This window comes from Rhinolophus sinicus, linkage group LG01 (assembly GCF_036562045.2).
Source record: "Rhinolophus sinicus isolate RSC01 linkage group LG01, ASM3656204v1, whole genome shotgun sequence".
Lineage (NCBI taxonomy): Eukaryota > Metazoa > Chordata > Mammalia > Chiroptera > Rhinolophidae > Rhinolophus > Rhinolophus sinicus.
This window is the reverse complement of record NC_133751.1, coordinates 79,480,199-79,497,925: the sequence shown is the minus strand read 5'-3', so window position 1 is coordinate 79,497,925 and position 17,727 is coordinate 79,480,199. Positions and strand designations below refer to the sequence as shown.

General features: G+C 40.6%; 2 protein-coding genes across 5 annotated transcripts in view; one reads left to right on the top strand and one right to left on the bottom strand.

Moving 5' to 3' along the window:
• CMSS1 (cms1 ribosomal small subunit homolog) overlaps window positions 1-17,727 on the top strand; it is a 334,520-nt gene that overhangs the window by 173,724 nt on the left and 143,069 nt on the right. Inside the window, exon 1 of one of the 3 annotated variants that reach the window (XM_074332954.1) lies at window positions 16,805-16,854. The exons of the other annotated variants lie outside the window; for them this stretch is intronic. Within the exon in view, the coding sequence (XP_074189055.1) occupies window positions 16,833-16,854 (22 nt within the window). The 5' untranslated portion in view covers window positions 16,805-16,832. Of the gene's footprint in view, window positions 1-16,804; window positions 16,855-17,727 lie in introns of those variants that run through there. 3 annotated transcript variants of the gene reach the window in all.
• The window catches only part of FILIP1L (filamin A interacting protein 1 like), a 267,397-nt gene that overhangs the window by 167,474 nt on the left and 82,196 nt on the right, over window positions 1-17,727 (bottom strand). The window lies entirely within an intron of this gene.

Sequence of the window (17,727 nt, the reverse complement as noted above, 5' to 3'; positions counted from 1 at the left end):
GTAGACTTCTGTCTGTGCCAGTTTCTCCAGGTTACTCCAGCGCTCAGACTTCATTCCTTGATCCACGCTGTGACCCTGTTCTCTTAGCCCTGTTCCTGCATTTCACTGCTCCTGCAAGCTCCTCTGCCTTTATAATGATACATTTTTGAATTGTGAAATCAGTTTTTAAAAAATATTCATCACTTCAGTCTCCGTAATATCTTTTCCTGCAGAAAAGCACCTCAGGTGTCAAGAGTAAGGCAATCATGTTTTAATGTGCTAGTATGTTGTAAATATGTTAATATTAAAAATTAGGCATTAATGTGATAGAAGGGAGAGTAGAAATAACAAATGTCTGTCTATATTCAGACTGGTTTTACCATAGCTATGGTTAAGACTTCAGGTGGATCAAGAACCTGGAATAGTCCCTTAGTTCTAAAGCACTAGGCGCCCCCATACTAGTGGGAGAGTGAATTATACTCAGTAAGAGCAATAATGCTAGTGTTTTATTTCTGGAGATAATATTAAGAAGGCTGAGTCTTAAAGTGGTTAGTTTTGCAATTCTGTATTTGCATTTGTGAGTTTGTGTGTGAGAGAAAAAGTAATACAGTAAACTCATATTTACTGAGCATCTGTGAAATGCCAGATACTGCTCTAAGCCCTACAAATACTGTGATGCACAAAACAGAAAGTGCCATCCCTAAAGTTATTTCCATTGAGAGGTGGGGAAGGTGATCAAGAAGAGGATAGAAAGGATAGAAAGGCAAAGACAGAAATGGACACTGTTTTCATACCAGGACCTGAACCAGCAACCAGAGCCGATTAACACACATCAGAGAACTTGACATGGATCCATTCACTCACCTGCTCACTGTGCCATCAGACTTACACTGAAAGCCTTTTACCATCAGGCACTTGATAAGTGCTGGGGAGAGAACGAGATGAGCTATCAGCTCAACCCCCCCATCCCTACCACACCTCCTCTCAACTTCAAACCAAATTGACAAGTGTTTATTGAATACCTATTCATGTGCTCCAACAGTCCTAGCTACAATTAGACTGGCTGGAGAGCCTTTTTTAAATACCAGTGCTTATGCTCCACTTAAAACCAATTAAATCGGAATCTTAGGGGTGATATAGCCTGACATTGGTATTTTTTCCAAAGCTCCCTGATGTGATTCTGATATGCAGCCAGAGTTGAAAACACATTTCCAATCAGTGTCCAAAGGGAGAAAAGAAAAACATAAGAAGAAAAATCCACCCATGTCTGTAAAAGATAGTACCTTTTTGGAATTCCGTAAAGAAGCCAGGAGTGGGGTGCAAGGAGGGAGCAGACACTTAATTTTCCTTCATATTTTCATCCAACAAATATTTGTTGACTCCTTCTATGAGCAGGGGGGAGTTGGAAGAGTATAAAGCACGCCCCTTCCCTCAAGGGGCTTAAATTATGGGTAGAAATAAAAAGCAGACTCTAGAGAATTGAAAAATATCGGAGTGCTCAAGCAATATCCCAAATGGCAAAAGACACACATAATCTGGTCTGTGAGTTCCCATAATGCAAAGACACTTGAGAGTCAGGAACTTTCCTGATGCAAAACCAATAAAGTCATCCACCCCCGCATTAACAATAGAACAGTTACTGTACTAATTCGTTTTGAGCAGAAAATTCCCGCGCATTTACAAATAAGCAGCCCATGTCTTATTTAAAGAGAGGATGTTCTCCTTAGAAATAAGTGTGACCGTATCCAATGGGTGGTCCACCTATTTGTGAACGTGATGCCACTTTCAGGGGCATACACCTCTCCAGAGGGTTAGAACAGTCCATGAATGTCCCCAGTGAGGTTTTTAGAAGTAAATAGGATTTTTTAGAAATTTACTAATAAATGGTAGTAAATTTAAGAATGTAACAATAATTGTTCAAGAAATATTCCCATTGCTGAAAATATATGAAGTGATTTTTATGTGTTATTTAATCCTTGGCCAGTGTATTATTGAGAAAATGCATCACATGTCACCATTAGGTGACAAATCCAGGTTTTGAGCTTAAGTCTTCCTTCCCCAATAGTTCTGAATCTTAGCTACACATAGAATACTTAGGGAAGTTTTTCAAAATTGCCATGGCACAGTTCACCAGTAGTTCTTACAATAGGTGGAGGGAGGAGGGGGACATAATAGGAAATGTGACAGGGAAATAATATAGGTGCTTCCAAAAAAAAAATACTTCAGTGATCTTTACTGTCACTCCCTCTGAAGTGAATAATAGAGTAGATTTGGTAACAGTTAAAAACTTTGTACGCAGCTATGAAACTAGAGAATGTTCTTCGAAACATAAAATAAGAACAGCAGGAGGTAACAGAGTTTTGATAATCCCATAAATACCAAATATCTGACAACCTAACTCTTCAATCAGACTCTTATTACACAACCTTGTTAAAATGTAAATTAAATATAATGCATTCTGAAGCAAATGGCTTTGAAAATATGGGCTTGAGTTTTTCACGTCAAGAGTGAAGATCAAGTTGAACAAAAATTTTTCGGACGTGTCATTCCAGGTTCATGATAGACCACAGCATTGAAACCAGCTAATGTTGTATGGAAATTCAGAATCATACTGCGTCACTGAAGGAGTATTTAATCTAAGCAAGATTTGTTGCCATCTGAAAAATTACTTAGTTCCATAAAATAATATGTATTTATAAAGTATAATCCTACCCTAGATATCCCTATTTTAGACCTGAAAGTATTTTTTTTTTTTTAATTGGGGAACAGTGTGCCTCACCACGGCCCATCAGCTCCAAGTCATTGTCCTTCAATCTAGTTGTGGAGGGCGCAGCTCACTGGCCCATGTGGGAACCAAACCGGCAACCCTGTTGCTCAGAGCTCATGCTCTAACCAACTGAGCCATCCGGCTGCCCCTAGACTTGAAAGTATTTTCTTGTAATATTTTCTAACTAAATGGTAGCCCACTGTAAACATCTTTAAATAGGATGAATTTTAATCCATTTTGCATGTGTTTAAATGTGTGTGTATCAACACATTCTATGATAGATTGATAGATAGATAGATAGATAGATATAGATATAGATATAGATATAGATATAGATATAGATATAGATATAGATATATAGATATCCGAGAATGTGTATTTTTGGAATTAGACATTTACTAAACACAGTTTCCAAAAGAAGTAGGATTTATGGGTGGCCCTACTTTTCTAGGAGAAAAATGCAGCCTATTCACAACTTGGTAGAGCTAGTTCTCTTGTAGCTTATGCAGACCTTTGATCATCCTCTTACTTCTTTTATCTCCTGGATGCCTTTTGATCACATAACTTCTTGAGAGTTCTTCAGGCTACTTAAGGAAAGATGAAACTCAATGCTGTCATTCTTTCTAATTACTTGGTGTCCATTACCAGGACAAAAGGGTTCCTCCTCTTACCCAAGGTAAATCTGCTTCATCTCTAATCTATATTCTTAATTCCATTATTGCTGATTTACTCAAGGACAGAGACCTTCACGTTGGCCCTCTCTCCTGTGTACCTTCATCATCCCCTTTTCTCTCCACCATCTTCTTCCTGTCAACCAAAGTCATGGTCGGACTTTTTCATCTTAACTAATGGTGCTGAGGAGAAAGCGCCCTCAGCCTGCCTTTACTTCCTCGCACCCGATTTCTCCTACAGCCCTTTTCGTTCCTCCAATCAGATCTGCTACCTGTCTACCTTCTCTTCATTCCTCAGCCTATACTTGGGCTTTCACTGCAAAAGTTACTTCCAGCCTCCTTGTAGTCACACCCAGAGGACACTTTTCTACCCTCATTTATTTCACATCGCCTTTCAACGACATTTAACACTATAGACCACTCTGTCCATCTTGAATTATTCCTGTGCCTTCTGTGACCCCTTTTGCTCGGCATATTCTCCCTACTTGCATGACTGCTTTTTCTTAAGCCCCTCTGCTGGCTCATCTTCTGCCCAACTCTTAAATATCCATATTTCCCAGGGTTTTATTCTTGCTCTTCATTTTAGCCCTGGATAATTTTGTTCATCTTTGGCTTCTGCCAGTGGTATGTTGGAGCCAGCTTCTAAGAACAAGTTGTATGCATCTTTTCTCTACCTTTGGTTCAATGACTGTCATGTTGGTAGCTTAAAATTGGCCGAGATGAGGGTATTTATGCGATGGAAATCAGCAAGTGCTACAAATCGAGGTAGGGGGGTTGTTTTGTTTTTCTCTGAAAGCTAGTTTAACAGCATACCAGTTACTTCAGTAATGACATATATGCTGCCAATTCCCGAACCTGTGTCTCACACTTTCTGAGCTCCAGTCATTATTTCCAGCTGATTTCTGACCAGCTCCACTTGAATTCCCAAATGGGATTCATTACAGTACTCTTCCCTTATCCATGGTTTCCCTTTCCATGGTTTCAGTTGCCCACGGTCAACCACTGCCTGAAAATAGTAAACAGTAAATTCCAGAAATAATTCATAAATTTTAAATTGTACACCGTTGTGAGTGGCATGATGAAATCTCATGCCATGCCAGTCTGTCCTGCCCAAAATGTGAATAATCCCTTTGCCTGGCATATCCACTCTGTATATACCATGTACCGTGAGTCACTTGGCAGCCATCAGGTCACGGTATCGCAGGGCTTGTGTTCAAGTGCCGCTTATTTTATTTAATAATGGACCCAAAGCACAATTGCAGTGATGCTGGCCATTCATAAAGAGAAGCCGTAAAGTACTTCCTTTAAGTGAAAAGGTGAGTATAGCACAATAAGATATTGAGAGAGAGAGAGAGAGAGAGAGAGAGAGACCACATTCACATAACCTTTATTACAATATATTGTTATGATTGTTTACTTTATCATTAGTTATTGTTGTCAATCTCTTACTATACTTAATTCATAAATAAAACTTTACATAGGTATGTAGGTAAAGGGAAAAAACAGTATATATAGGGTTTAGTACTATCTGCAGTTTCAGGCATCCACTGGGGTCTTAGAGCATATGACCTAGAGATAAAGAAGGACCGTTCTTCTCCCAAACTAGCTCTCCTTGCGCTAGTCCACGCTTTGGCTAATGGCCGCACTACTTTGCCTGTCTTCTTTGTAGAAAGTCAAAATTTCTCTCTCCCTGGACCATTGTATCTGATTGCTATACATATAATGTCTCCACCTTGTTTCACAAAAGACTTAAGTTAGCTTAACAATACACATAATAGGACAGGACAGAATAATTTCTCTCACAGTGATAGTAAAGGAGGGGATCTGGGCAAAAGGGGGGAAAAACACAAGAAAAATAGATGAAGTCAGACTCACATGCCATGACACCCAGCCAGCTGCATCCTGCCAGTTAATTAAACATCCTGAATTGCTCTGGACCCATCTTTTCTAGCAACTGTAGTATCACACACTCCCTTTTGACCCTCCCTGCGACCAGACTTACTGCTTTCACACCCTCCCATCCACTTTCCACAATGTTTCAAGAGAGATGATTCTTCAACTCTAATCTGATTCTATCGTGTCATCTTTTTCTTCCGCATAGAAACTTTGAATACCTCTCCACTGCTTTGCAGACAGTTCAAACACACACCTGGAAGAAACCTGCTCCAGAAGATTTTTGGTTCATCCTTTAAGATTCATCTCTGATACCACTTCTGTGTGAAGCCTTCCCTAGCTCCCGTAGGCACTTCTTCCAATGTGTATCTATATGCTCATATGTATCTGCTATTTGATTCAGTTGACAGTTGTTGAATGCCTACCCTATGCCATGAATTGTATTTGGTATTAAGGATACAGAGTAACACAGTCTTTGTTTTTTAAGGACCTCTAGTTGAGAAAACATTTAAGTACATGACAGAAAGTGTGGTAAGCTCTACACTGCAGAAGAGAGTGCAAGGTACAGAGGTAACAGGGAGAAAGTGCTCTGCCATTCTGTTGCAATTATTACTTGTGTTTCTCTCTCACCGAAATGAGAGGCGGGTATGTTCCATGCACCACCTGAGGAAGCACACAGTAGGTGTGTAATGCTAGGTGTGTAATGTTGGGTGGATGGTTGGATGGAAGTTGCAAGAACTGTCTAAAATTATTTAGAATATTATTAACCAATTCCAGTGGTTCTTGCTTTCCTTGTCATCGGTTACCAACTTTATTCAGACTTAGGTGAAGGGGGGTGTATGGATATGAGAACAAGCATATTCGTACGCCTCATACACTAAATCCTTGCCTTGGGAACCTCTCTCTGTGGTTCAGCCAGTTTTGAATCTATTAGCCTTCAAGGAGGAGCTCAGGGCCTAGCCTTTTCAGTCAGCCCTTTGCTAAACACATCAAAGAAATCTGTCACTTGACGGTTCATTTGCTTTACAGCTTGCCAGAGGCTCAGGCAAAAGGTCCCAATTAAAAGATCTGTGTGTTTCTGTGGTCTCTTGCTCAACTGTGTAGGGAGAATCCCCAGGGCTTCATCACATCACCGAACAATGCATCCAGTTAATCTTACTGGATTAAAAAAAAAAGATCCCCACACCATTCTCAAACTTTATAGTTCGTTTTCACCCATAGTGCAGTTCCCGCTAATCTCTGAAAGCTTCTGTTCATGCTGATATAAAAGTGTCTAGACTCTAGAGCATTGTTGCTCAGTCCTGGCTTTTTTTTTTTAAAAAAAAAAAGGAAAAGCAATATCGGACTCCACCTCCAGACAGTTGCTGGACTGCCATGGGGCCCAGGTATCAGTATTTTTGGAAGAACCCTGGTCTATTTTAATGTGGAACCAGGATTTGAAAACAGTGGCTTTGAGTCACGACCAGAAAACTTTACATTGAGCCTGGAATTTACTTCAAAAGACTGCCTCCTCCTTAGCTCTCAGGTCTCTATCGAAACATCACCTCATTGGGTCCTCCCCGTCACCTAGTCACTCAGACCACTCGCTACAGTCCGAAAATAATGTGCATTTATTTGTATTTCTCGCTTTTTCTCTATCCCTCCTTCCAGTTTAGGAACTTCATAAAATAGTTATTGTTTTCTATCGTGGAGTGAATGTGAGTTACAGCTCTAGGAATGATGCTAGGCTGAATCAACGGAGGGGAGAAGGAACTGGAAGGAAGAGTAAAAGCAGGTGAAAGTTTAAAGGCAAGAAACACTGTACTTAGAAGAGAGTCACAGAACGCCTTCACTGGGCGATTCAAGTCAGTAGTTCTAAATGGCAGTGCCAACGATCGCCTACCCCTACCACTTCTTTACGAAATAAAAATCAAACACCTTTTTATTCACAAAGTAATAGGTGTTAGTGAAAAATTCAAACAACAACGCTAGAAGTGAAACTTCTAACCCCCATTCTCCAGGAGTAACCATTGTTTATAGCTTAGTGTCTCTGATTTAAAGCATTTTATAATGTGTACACAAATAATATACAGGTTGGTTAAAACAGAATTGAGAACTTTCAAAAATGTATTACTCAGTAACTATGTTGTATATAAACATGTAATTAAAGCCTGGAGTTGCCCTATGGCAAGACACCTGAAAGGGTAACTTGAAGATTTAGTACAAGTATTTTCATAAGATAACCTGGTTACTAAACGATACATTCTTGAAAGTGTTCAGTTTCTTTTGAATTACCCTGTAGTTTACACACACACACACACACACACACACACAATTGAAAATTCGTTTTTATCATCCCTATTATTAATGAAGATTAGTTATTTTAGAAGATAGATCTCCCAGAATTGAAGATTAGATTTAAATTGTTTTAAGTGGTAAAAAATATGGTAGTACCGTGTCACGTTATCACAGTTCAGCTCTTTGGAAACACACAGTCCACAAACTATGCCTGCCAAATCTACCTCTTCACCTGTTTTTAAAAGAAAGTTTTATTGCAAGACAGATATGCTCATTCATGTACATATTGTGTAATGGTAGGGTGAGTAGTTGCAGCAGAGACCGTAGAGCCCTCAAAATCTAAAATATTTATTATCTGGTTCTTTAGAGAAAAAGTTGGCTGACTCCTGCCCTAGTTGACAAAAAAATTATGCCATCAGTAAACAATCAGAACAAACCACCTGAGCCCAGTGTATGAGAATGTGTGGGTTGGTGCTGATTTTACGTTTCTCGCTGTAGAAAGAGTGGACTGTCCATGTCTGATTGCTTTTCGTAGGAAGCCTGCCAGAGCATCGGTAAGCAATGGGGTGGGGAAGGAGTTGGGAGACGTGTTCCGTCTAGCTGGGTCCCGTCTTCCTGTCAGGCAGGTCACATCTTCTCCCTTGCTATTCTCTTCCTTCCAAGGGAAACAGTGCTCATTACAGATGTGGCCAAGGTTTTCAGACTTGCAGTTTAGATCCTTTGAATTTAAACCAGTCTGCCCTGTCTTTGCTGCCAAACTTCATAAATCATTTGGTTGAACAATTAAAGGGCTGGGCACCTCATTGAATGCTGTTCCAGGTGCAGTGGGGTGATACCCCCCACCCCAGCTGCTCAGCATGCAAGGTAGGGGACCCCACACAGTGTCGGCCATGAGGAAAGCACTGCAGGCATTTGGTTTTCATCTCCACTGGGTTTGTCTGTTTTCTTCGAATCCCAAATTTTATTGGAAATGCCCCTCTCTGGAGATTCCACTGTGGATCTTCCAGTGATAGGTCTGTGAGTGTTTGCATTGACCAGCTTTGGAAAGGTGGTGCCCTGACACGTGGAAGGTCTGATGGCAGGACCGACTTGTGGGCCAACCACCTCCTCCCGGCTCTGTATCCGTCTCTAATGAAGAAGGGCCTCCTTCCTGTGAACCTGGTGGGGTGTGGGCTCATAAGCTGCTCTCCCGGGGAAGTCACGTGCAGACTGGCCCCGAATTTGGTTTAGAATTAGGGTTACAGCGTCCCTCTTAAGTCATGAGTTATTTTCAGGTTGGAGTCGCCTCCTTCTCCCCTCCCCCTTTCTTCCTTGCATCCCTTACGACTGCTTAGTCAAACATCACCCTGCTGAAAATAGATGTTAATGCGTTCTATGCCCTGATGAGCATTTGCTTGTAAGTTTCTATGGTTTAGACTAGAGTAGCCCTATAATTTCCAGTGTGAACGTTCACACTTTCTAGGACCACCGATTCCTGCCACATTTTCCTTGCTTTTGCAAGCTTCATGCATAGCTACACACTCGCCTAGTGAGTCAGGGGGTAGCCAAAACTGTGAATGCTCGTATAGCAGAGAATACATACATAAAGCTGCTTTTGTGCCTGACTTGTACAACTAAATGTTTATCTGCCCATTGTGTAGGTGTGATGGGCCTGCATTTTTAATGATGAAATTGCAGCACTGAAGGAGACCTTGAAGACCATGTAGTTTTATGGGTGTAGAAAGGGCCTCTAGCCCTAGAGCGACTCGTCCAAAGTGATGAAGCCTAGTCCTCTGGGCTTTCAGAGCAGAGGCTTAATCTATAGTTTCACATTCCACCCATAAGACTTCCGCTCTAAAAGCATGGCTTAAACAAAAGGAAATACCAGAAACTTCAGTTGGGTTCATGTTGCTTTCTCTGATGAGGATGTGTGTGTTCTGAGGCTCTCTCTGCTGTCTGCAAATCAGACATTCTTGCTGGGTTGCATCAGAGCCCAGGCGACATGATTGATGAAGAAAGGGCAGAGGAGGGATGACGTAATGGCTCGTGCAGCGTTTACCTGTGAATTATCTCTCGCTGTGTACTGCTCGGTGTCTGTGTGACTCATGCACTGCGGCACTGCCATCCCTGTTATTCAGCACCGTAGCCTCACACTTACCTCACCCTGTGTTTCTCTCTTTTTCTTGCCAAATCTGATTAGAAGCACTTTTGTTTGAAGCCCATGTTTATGAAGCCGTAAGTGGACTTCGTACCAGTGACCATGTGGAGAAAATAAAAGACTGTTAGAACAAGCAAATTACATACCACTTTGGTCAAATCGGCTTGATGTCTCTCTCAGTAGAGTTCGGTAAATACTTACATAGCACCTACTATGTGTCCTGTCGTGTCGATGCTGATAGTTTTCTTCCTTATATGGCTGTGTTGTCTCTCAGCTTTAGTTCAAACAAACCTGTAGCAGGTACCTACCTGCCTGCATCAGTGACTATGGTACAAGCTTTCCTGTGCACTTTCTCTTGTGACCCTCAAAGCGGTTTTACTTGTACCCATTTTAGAGGTGAGGACACTGGCCCAGCTCACTTAGCAAAGAGGTGTCAGAATTGGGATTGGAATCTTAGTCTCTCGACACCAAGTCCAGTACTTTCTCCAATACATCACATGTGATTATGTACTCAAGGAATTCTTACAAAAGAAGTGTCCAGTCCTCTCAGGTTGACCTTCATACCTGATGCAGTGTCTGCCTCTGTTCTTTGTTTATCCTTGGGATGCTACAGGTCAAGAGAATAGGCGTACATATATATCCTTTGGTGGAATCGTATCATACAGACACTAAATTTGTACAAATTCAGCTACACCTGCTCAGCAAATGAATATAAACAGAGAAGGGATAATGATTTCCATTTTGCAGACAAGCTCATTCCGGTCATATCCGTGTGTCTACGCCCAGGAGTGAACCTGAGATAAATGACGGGTACTCGTTTTTCTCCATCCATGTTCTCTCTCAGAGTGAGCATCTTGCCTTGCTCCGTGTGCTGTTTTGTACAACATGCGTCCTAAACACAAGCCAATTATTTCTTCTTGTATCCAACCAAAGACATGATCATCTGTGCCAGTGCCAGAGGAAAGACCCGCCTGGGGTGGGCACTGAGAGAGAGTATGTTGGCTTCTAGCACGGACCTTTCTAGGGGTTTTCAAGGTGATATTGATGCAACTTGATTTTTTTTTCTTATATGTTCTTTGTTGTTTTACTAGTTTCAGGTGTACAAAACAATGTACTAGACGTTTACACCCCTCACACAGTTCTTACATATTCTTTAGAAAACCTAGAGCTCAAGTAAAATGCAGCTCCTATAGGTTGATGTTGGTAGGAAGGGAATTTTTGTTTAGGTTGGACTGAAACTCTCTTGGGCTCAACACATTGTGTGTATTGTTGGCTGAGTATATCTTCCATTTTCTGTTTGTAGTGCCAGGTTGGAAGGATTACTACCAAGCAGATCAAATACTCACTATGTTCATAAGAGAATTGTGTTGTCACTGAAACCAACGGAAGGAAAAGTATGACGGGGTCCACCCAACAGAGCGGTGGAGAGAGGCAGAGGGTTAAGAAAACCCCCTTTGAATTTAGCCCCTCGTAATCTTTGAGAGAATAACTGTGACCAATCATGAGGTCAGAAGCAAGGTACAAGATATTAAACATTATCTAATATTAGGTCAGAGTAGTCAACATGAATCCAAGAAAGGGGCAGCAGGAAGAGAGGGTACAGGGGCTGGAAATTGAGGTCTGAGGATAAGGGCTGGATAACGATAGTATGTAAGAGGTAAGATTTGGAGGCTAAAAGCAGAAGCACATGTGCCATCAAGAAGAATTCTGGTCTCAGATTCCCCCTATGATGCTGGTGGGAAGACCAGCCTCTGAAGAAGTAGAGGCAGGAGAATCATTGGTGTCTGTTGGCAAGCAGCTTCTCGCAGCCTCGCACCCATTGCATATGGGATTTCAAGTGATTGTTACTTGTCTAAGTAGTTAGGTTCTGATTTGCTTGCAGTTTGGGAAATCAAGACTGGCTATGCAAGGCTGTCAGTGGTTTAGGGAGAGAGCGCCAGCAGTCAGCGTACAGAACTGGAGAGCCAGTAAAGGTCCAAGTCTCATGAATAGAAAAACCAACTCATTCACAATACCAAACCTCATCATAGACAAGGAAGTGGGATTGAAACTAGGGCACCTCCCTTTCTTTCCTGTATTTGTGTAGCTGATAGCACCTTATTAAATCTTGTCCAGGACCATTTTCGTTCTCACTTTGTATTTTTGACTCACTGTTCAGTATGAACTGCAGGAGACTGCTTGACTAGTGTGACTAAGAAACAAGCTGCCTTGGGGAAGTTGAAGCTGGGAGGCTGTGGCTCCCAGATTAGGACAGGGTCTCACAGTGAGGCCCCTCTATCCCCCATGGAGGTGTGTAAGAATCTCCTTGGGTGCCTAGTAAAAATGTAGATTCCAGGGCCCCACCCTCGACTGATTAAATATAAATCCATGATCAGATGTGGCTCAAGAACATGCATATTAATAAGCACCCCTGAGGAGCCGTATGGAGCTTAAAATTTAAGCACCACTAGTCTAGGAAATGTATATGTGGTGTAATGAGCCAAATTCTAGAAAAGTAACCTTTTTATAAACCGAATTCTCATCATTCTAAAGTTAAATTTTATTGATGTAAAATATGGCCAGGCATATTTGCTTTAATGAAAATTTATAAACCTCTTTGAAACTCTTAGGAGAAAAATTTAAATACAGGTACATTCAAAATGTTAGCAGTAGCAATAAATTAAACACTCTTGGGTATGAGGAAAAGGAGACTGTTAGGAACTCAGAGAGGCTGTGTGTTTTGTTAAATTCCTGTCATTTCCCATGAAGGGGAAGAGGTGAAAGGAGGAAAGAACACAGGAAAAAAGCCTCCCGTGGCTTTGAAGAGCCAAATCTTGCCTCCAAAATGTGGCTGCTTCCTACTCACAGCTCACAGCCCCTTTGCCACAGGCCAGCTGTGTCTCATTCCTATCCATCTCCACTGTTGCTTTTCAACCCTTATACACCCGAACTAGAATGGAGAATCAGAGGAAAGAGAAAAGGAATTGGATAGAAAATAGAATTGAAGTTTTATAGAAAAGAGGGAGGCAGGATTCTGAGTTCTAAAAAAAAACCTAAAGCCATAGACCTGAAAGCCTTTAGCCATAGCTCTCTGGTAAAACAATTTGTTGTAGTTATAAACTGTGGATATAGGTATGTTTGTGGGGTATTAGGCCAGGAGCAGTAAGAGAGACTGGCTCCAGTTGCCCCATTTGAGATAAACTCAGAAAGTAATCTCTCCCTCTACCCTCAATCGATTTTTGGCTCTTAATTAAATTTTGTTTTTGTTGTCTTTGAATTGTTTCTTTTGTATAAATCATTTCCCTAAATAATTTCTAAATGTCTTCATAATAGGAACTGTTAACACATTTCCTTTGAGTACATTACCAACATACTTCTTTCCTCCTTCCGTGTAATCATCACTACTACCCACAAATGGATAAATTTGAGTCTCACTTTTCATCCCTTTTCAACAAATTATCATCTGTAATTTTCTGCTTTAAAGTTTACTTTTAAAAAAATTTTCTTCTACAGAGTTGTAGATGTCATCATTCAAATCCCAGAAGTTTTAGTTTTACTCTTTTTATTTTATATTATTAAAACTCAGCCAAGGAACGATAACATTCCAGCTTCTTTATCTTGTATCTTCTCTTCCTGTAAAAAAATTCCAATTCGGGATGCACTGAGCCCTTAGCATAATGACTCCTAGAATTTGCTATTTAGGCTAAGAAATTAAAGCCAAGAGCAAATGTTCCTGGAGTTGTTTTGAAGTAGATAACCAAATAAATAATTGCAGTATGTCAGCCAAAGTGAGCAAAGATTCTTGATAGGTGCATCGTCTTGATTACTAAACCACTGCAAGCCCTTAAAATTGAGCTTTCTGCTAATGTGCATTGTGAGGAATTAAAAAAAATAATAATAATTTGCTTTTCAAGTATTTTTGTATGGTCTTATTTTAGGTACTTTGTCCAAAACCTGGCCATATTCATCTTCATCATTCTCACAGTACCACTGGCTCGCTTGTATCTTACTTAGCTGATATTCTTTATATGAGATTCACCCCATCTCGTGGCCTCTAATTTTCCCAGACTCGCTATGTTTCTGTGTCCTTGGCCTTCATTAGCCTATTGGCAGATGTTTGAAATGGGAAGAAAAGGAAAAATCACCTGGTTTTTTTTCTGCTCTAAAGGACTTTGTTGCTTTTCCTGTTTTCTCTTCATCAGCATGACAGTCAATGACTTAAGTCTCTCAGATTTGGTGTTTTTATCTTTTACTTATTGAGATCCATATGTCTTCTTGCCTGAAATTTTCATTTGACTAGAAAACCATGTAGAGCAGAGACTTAGTGACATGTTCACAAAACTGATTTTTGCGTGTTCACCTATCCATTTTGTATAATACCAAATTCTGGACATCCATGCTTGTAAATCTCCCACCAGAAAGAGGTGGTGCAATGAGAGAAACCAAATCATGAAGGAGGCAAAAGTCAGCAGAAACCGTAAGAGATAATGAAGAACACAGTTAGGGACAAAATACACTCTCAACTGAGTGGCTGAGGAGCAGAGGCCCAGAATTGGCCCACAATGTATAGAGATTTTGCTCTGGTTGCAATTCAAGGCCACCCTCCAAAGTGCTTTAAATCAGACAGGTGCTTCACCGATGGGAGCGAGAGTGTTGTGTAAGCAAAACGGACCTTGTTGCTTTGAGTGCCATTGTTATAAATTGTAATAGAGGACTGACAGGAGTCATTGGGAAAGATATATTAGTCATCCGGTGGCAACAGGAGTTGGCAGGAACTGGCCACTGAGGGGGTAGAGGCGGATGGATATCTGTTGGTCAGCAGATTCTCACGGCCTCGCACTCATTGGTGACTGCAGAGCGTGAGGTTATTAGTTTGCCAAATAGTTAGGTTTTAATTTTCTTGCAGTTTGGGAAACTGAGGCGTCCCTTCAGATTAGAGGTAGGAGTTGGTTTTCCCAGTACAACCTTACCCTGAGACCTGTATAGAGGGTGTTGCCCTTCTCACCTACTACGTTGTCATAATATTTTCCGCCTTCCTGATCTTTGTGCTAACATAATTACAATAAATTGCCGCTGCCCTTGGAGATAATCTCTTCTCTCACATCTGGGTTTTAGTCTTTCAGTAAAGCTGCTTAAGCACTGGAGAGGAAAGAGCCTTTCCATAAAGTCAAAGTCCTTCCTGATAAAGGTAACTACTCCACCCCTTCTTCCCAGTTAGTTCCCTGCCAGCAATAGCATAGACTTGAGCCAGTGCCAAATGTTTTCATACCATAAGGACTCGCTTGATAAAGGCTATGCATGGCAAAGGGGAAGAAACAGCCAAAGTTCCTAAACTAACATTTTCCAAGATTTCCATAGGAGATGCAGCCAGGGTACCCTTCATCTAATTATTACCATGTGTTTGCCGTAGTCATCGGGACCCTGCAATTCTCATTCCCCAGCACTTTTAGAGATTAGAAATTACAGGAAGTGCTGGCCATGTCAAGATGGAAATCTACTCTAGCTGCAGAGCATTTGGTCTTTGACAAAAAGAAGTACAATGGCAAAGACAGGAAACAACGCTGGGATGAATACTGTGATCTTTCCAAATAATTGCTAAGTAATTATTGGTCTGTTGGTCAGCAGCATTCAGTGGTGTATTTCATTGTTCCATTAATATTTTGCATGTGTCTGCTAGCTCTGCTTCCCTTATTGTTATAAGGTCCAGATAGGAAAAGGATTATTGTCTTGCTCTGACCGTTATATTTTGCGTGGAGAACTGCATCGCACAGGACGTTCCAACACTAAATAGTTGTTGGTATCTGACTAGTTGAAGTAAAACGATTTTGTAGCTCTGGGGGCATAGGAGAGATGAATTAATGAACAATAATTTCAAAATACTCAGACAATTCAGAAACCTGAACACCTATAAATAGAAGAAAGAGATATTTTTCTCTATTTGACTGATAGTGATGTTCAGATCTCATGTATAATGATAATTTTAGCTTCAACATCCATCAAACTTTACCATCGTTGCTACTGAATAATAAAATTGACTGGTTTATGGTAGACTCAAAAGGAAAAACAAAAGGTCTATGACCGTTAAATATTAGAATGTCCCTGGATGAGAATTCAGATTGCAGGTGACTGAATTTAGCAAGGCCTGTTTCAACTTGACTGCTCAAGACTTTGCCTCCTATTTGAAGACGTTAATGGATTTTAACCAAATCTGCAATATTAAGAATATAATATTCATCTTCAGTTCAATTTATTTTCCTATTGTCCTGAAGCAAAACGATAGTTAATAAGTTTCCACGTAACTTTTCTGAGGAAGTAAGAGCTCACAGGACTGGTAGTAATAATAATGGTAGCATTAAAAACAAGAACAAGCTTGCCTCCCCCGTCAGCAACCGTAACAGTCAAAAGGCATTAATGGACCATGAAAACTGGAGAGCTGGGGTGACCGTGGGTCAGAGCTAACGTACAGAGGCAAGCACAGTGTAGGGGAAACTTTCATCACCTCTACTACACTGAGCCTTTTCTCTTGATAGAGCAAGCTCTTAATTTCCCCAGGTTGTTAATCTGGCACCTTTCATGAACATCAGTGTTCACTTTGGAAAATAAAAAAGGAAACAGCCAAAACATCTAAGTGTTAAGGGGGAAAGAAAATCAACAGAGGAAATTACAGTAGCACTCGATACAGTGGCACCTTTTCCTTGAGTCATATGAGGTGAAGATATTTGAAAGTTTGCAGCTTTGACAGTCTCTCTTTAAGACGGTAACCAGAGGTCTTGGGAGAGAAATGTGGCACACATGTACTGCCACACTTTAGCTACGGCCTTTATGTGCACATGTGTCCACATTTCCAAAACTGGCCTCTTAAAATATATATGAGTCAAGTGATTTGAAAGTAAATACCACTTCCTTTCCCCTTTGCTTTTGCTCCCTGTTTGCCATTTCCTTTCTGATGTTAATTACCGTTTCTAAAGGAATTGGTGTTTCCTGGCCCGGCATAGTTTCTGTTTGTTCTGGACAGTTGTTCAGATACCTGCCATGTCTTATGGAATCTAGTCTGTTGAGAGTTGACACCAAGTTCTCACGTTCTTCTCTCTTGTTTTTTAGGTAAGTCATCTGATTGGAATAACATTTCATGTGCTGGAATTTTCCATTTGGTAAAGTATTACTATTTTTATCAAATGATGTAAACTTTCATTTTTGTGATTTCTCAATCTGTATTTTCCCACACATTTGCCCTCTGTAGTATACTCTGTCTCGAAGCTAGGGAGAGGGGGGGCTGGGCAGCAAGGGAAAGGGCAAATAGCTAAATATATTTATATGTCACAAAAACACTCTTGAAAGAAACCTACCTCTTTATGGCTGTTTTCATCAAATTTGGCTTTTAGAACTTCAGGAAATGGAAGAGTTGTTATATTTAATTATATTTAGAAAGGATTGAACTTATTTTAGACACTCTATCAAGTTTAGAACAGTGACTTTACAGCTGTTTTTGGTGAAAATCTGGCATTCCTCAAATCTTGGGAAAAGCATTCTATATTATCAGAGAACTTTTCTTTTGAATCATACTTTTAAGTCTTTAGATGTTTGTTCATTTGAAAACAGTTAGTAAGTCGAAGAAACAAAGTACACAATCTTGAAAGTGTAAAGCCAGCCTTCTGTGGCACAGAGATAGTACCAGGGCTCATGGTCCATCATAATAGAAGATCAAAGCCTCCAAGAGTGAGTGTAATGAGAGACCGAGGAGAACACCATAACATCGAATGACTTCTCCTGACGTTCTGGATCTTTTCACTAGTAAGAAAGGTGTCTGTATTAGGTACACTTTCTGCAAAGGCAGGTGAGTCATGAATCCTAGCAGTTCCTTTTCCCTTGGGAGAATGTTTCTCTTCCTATAGAACTAGGCACATATTGGTTTATTGAGTAATAAGCAACCAGAGCCCCCAAATCCTACTCCCAGCATCATGCTTTTCCCAATGTTTTTTTGACTGGGAATTTTTTTGTATGTTTTATTCTAGAGATCAACTCAA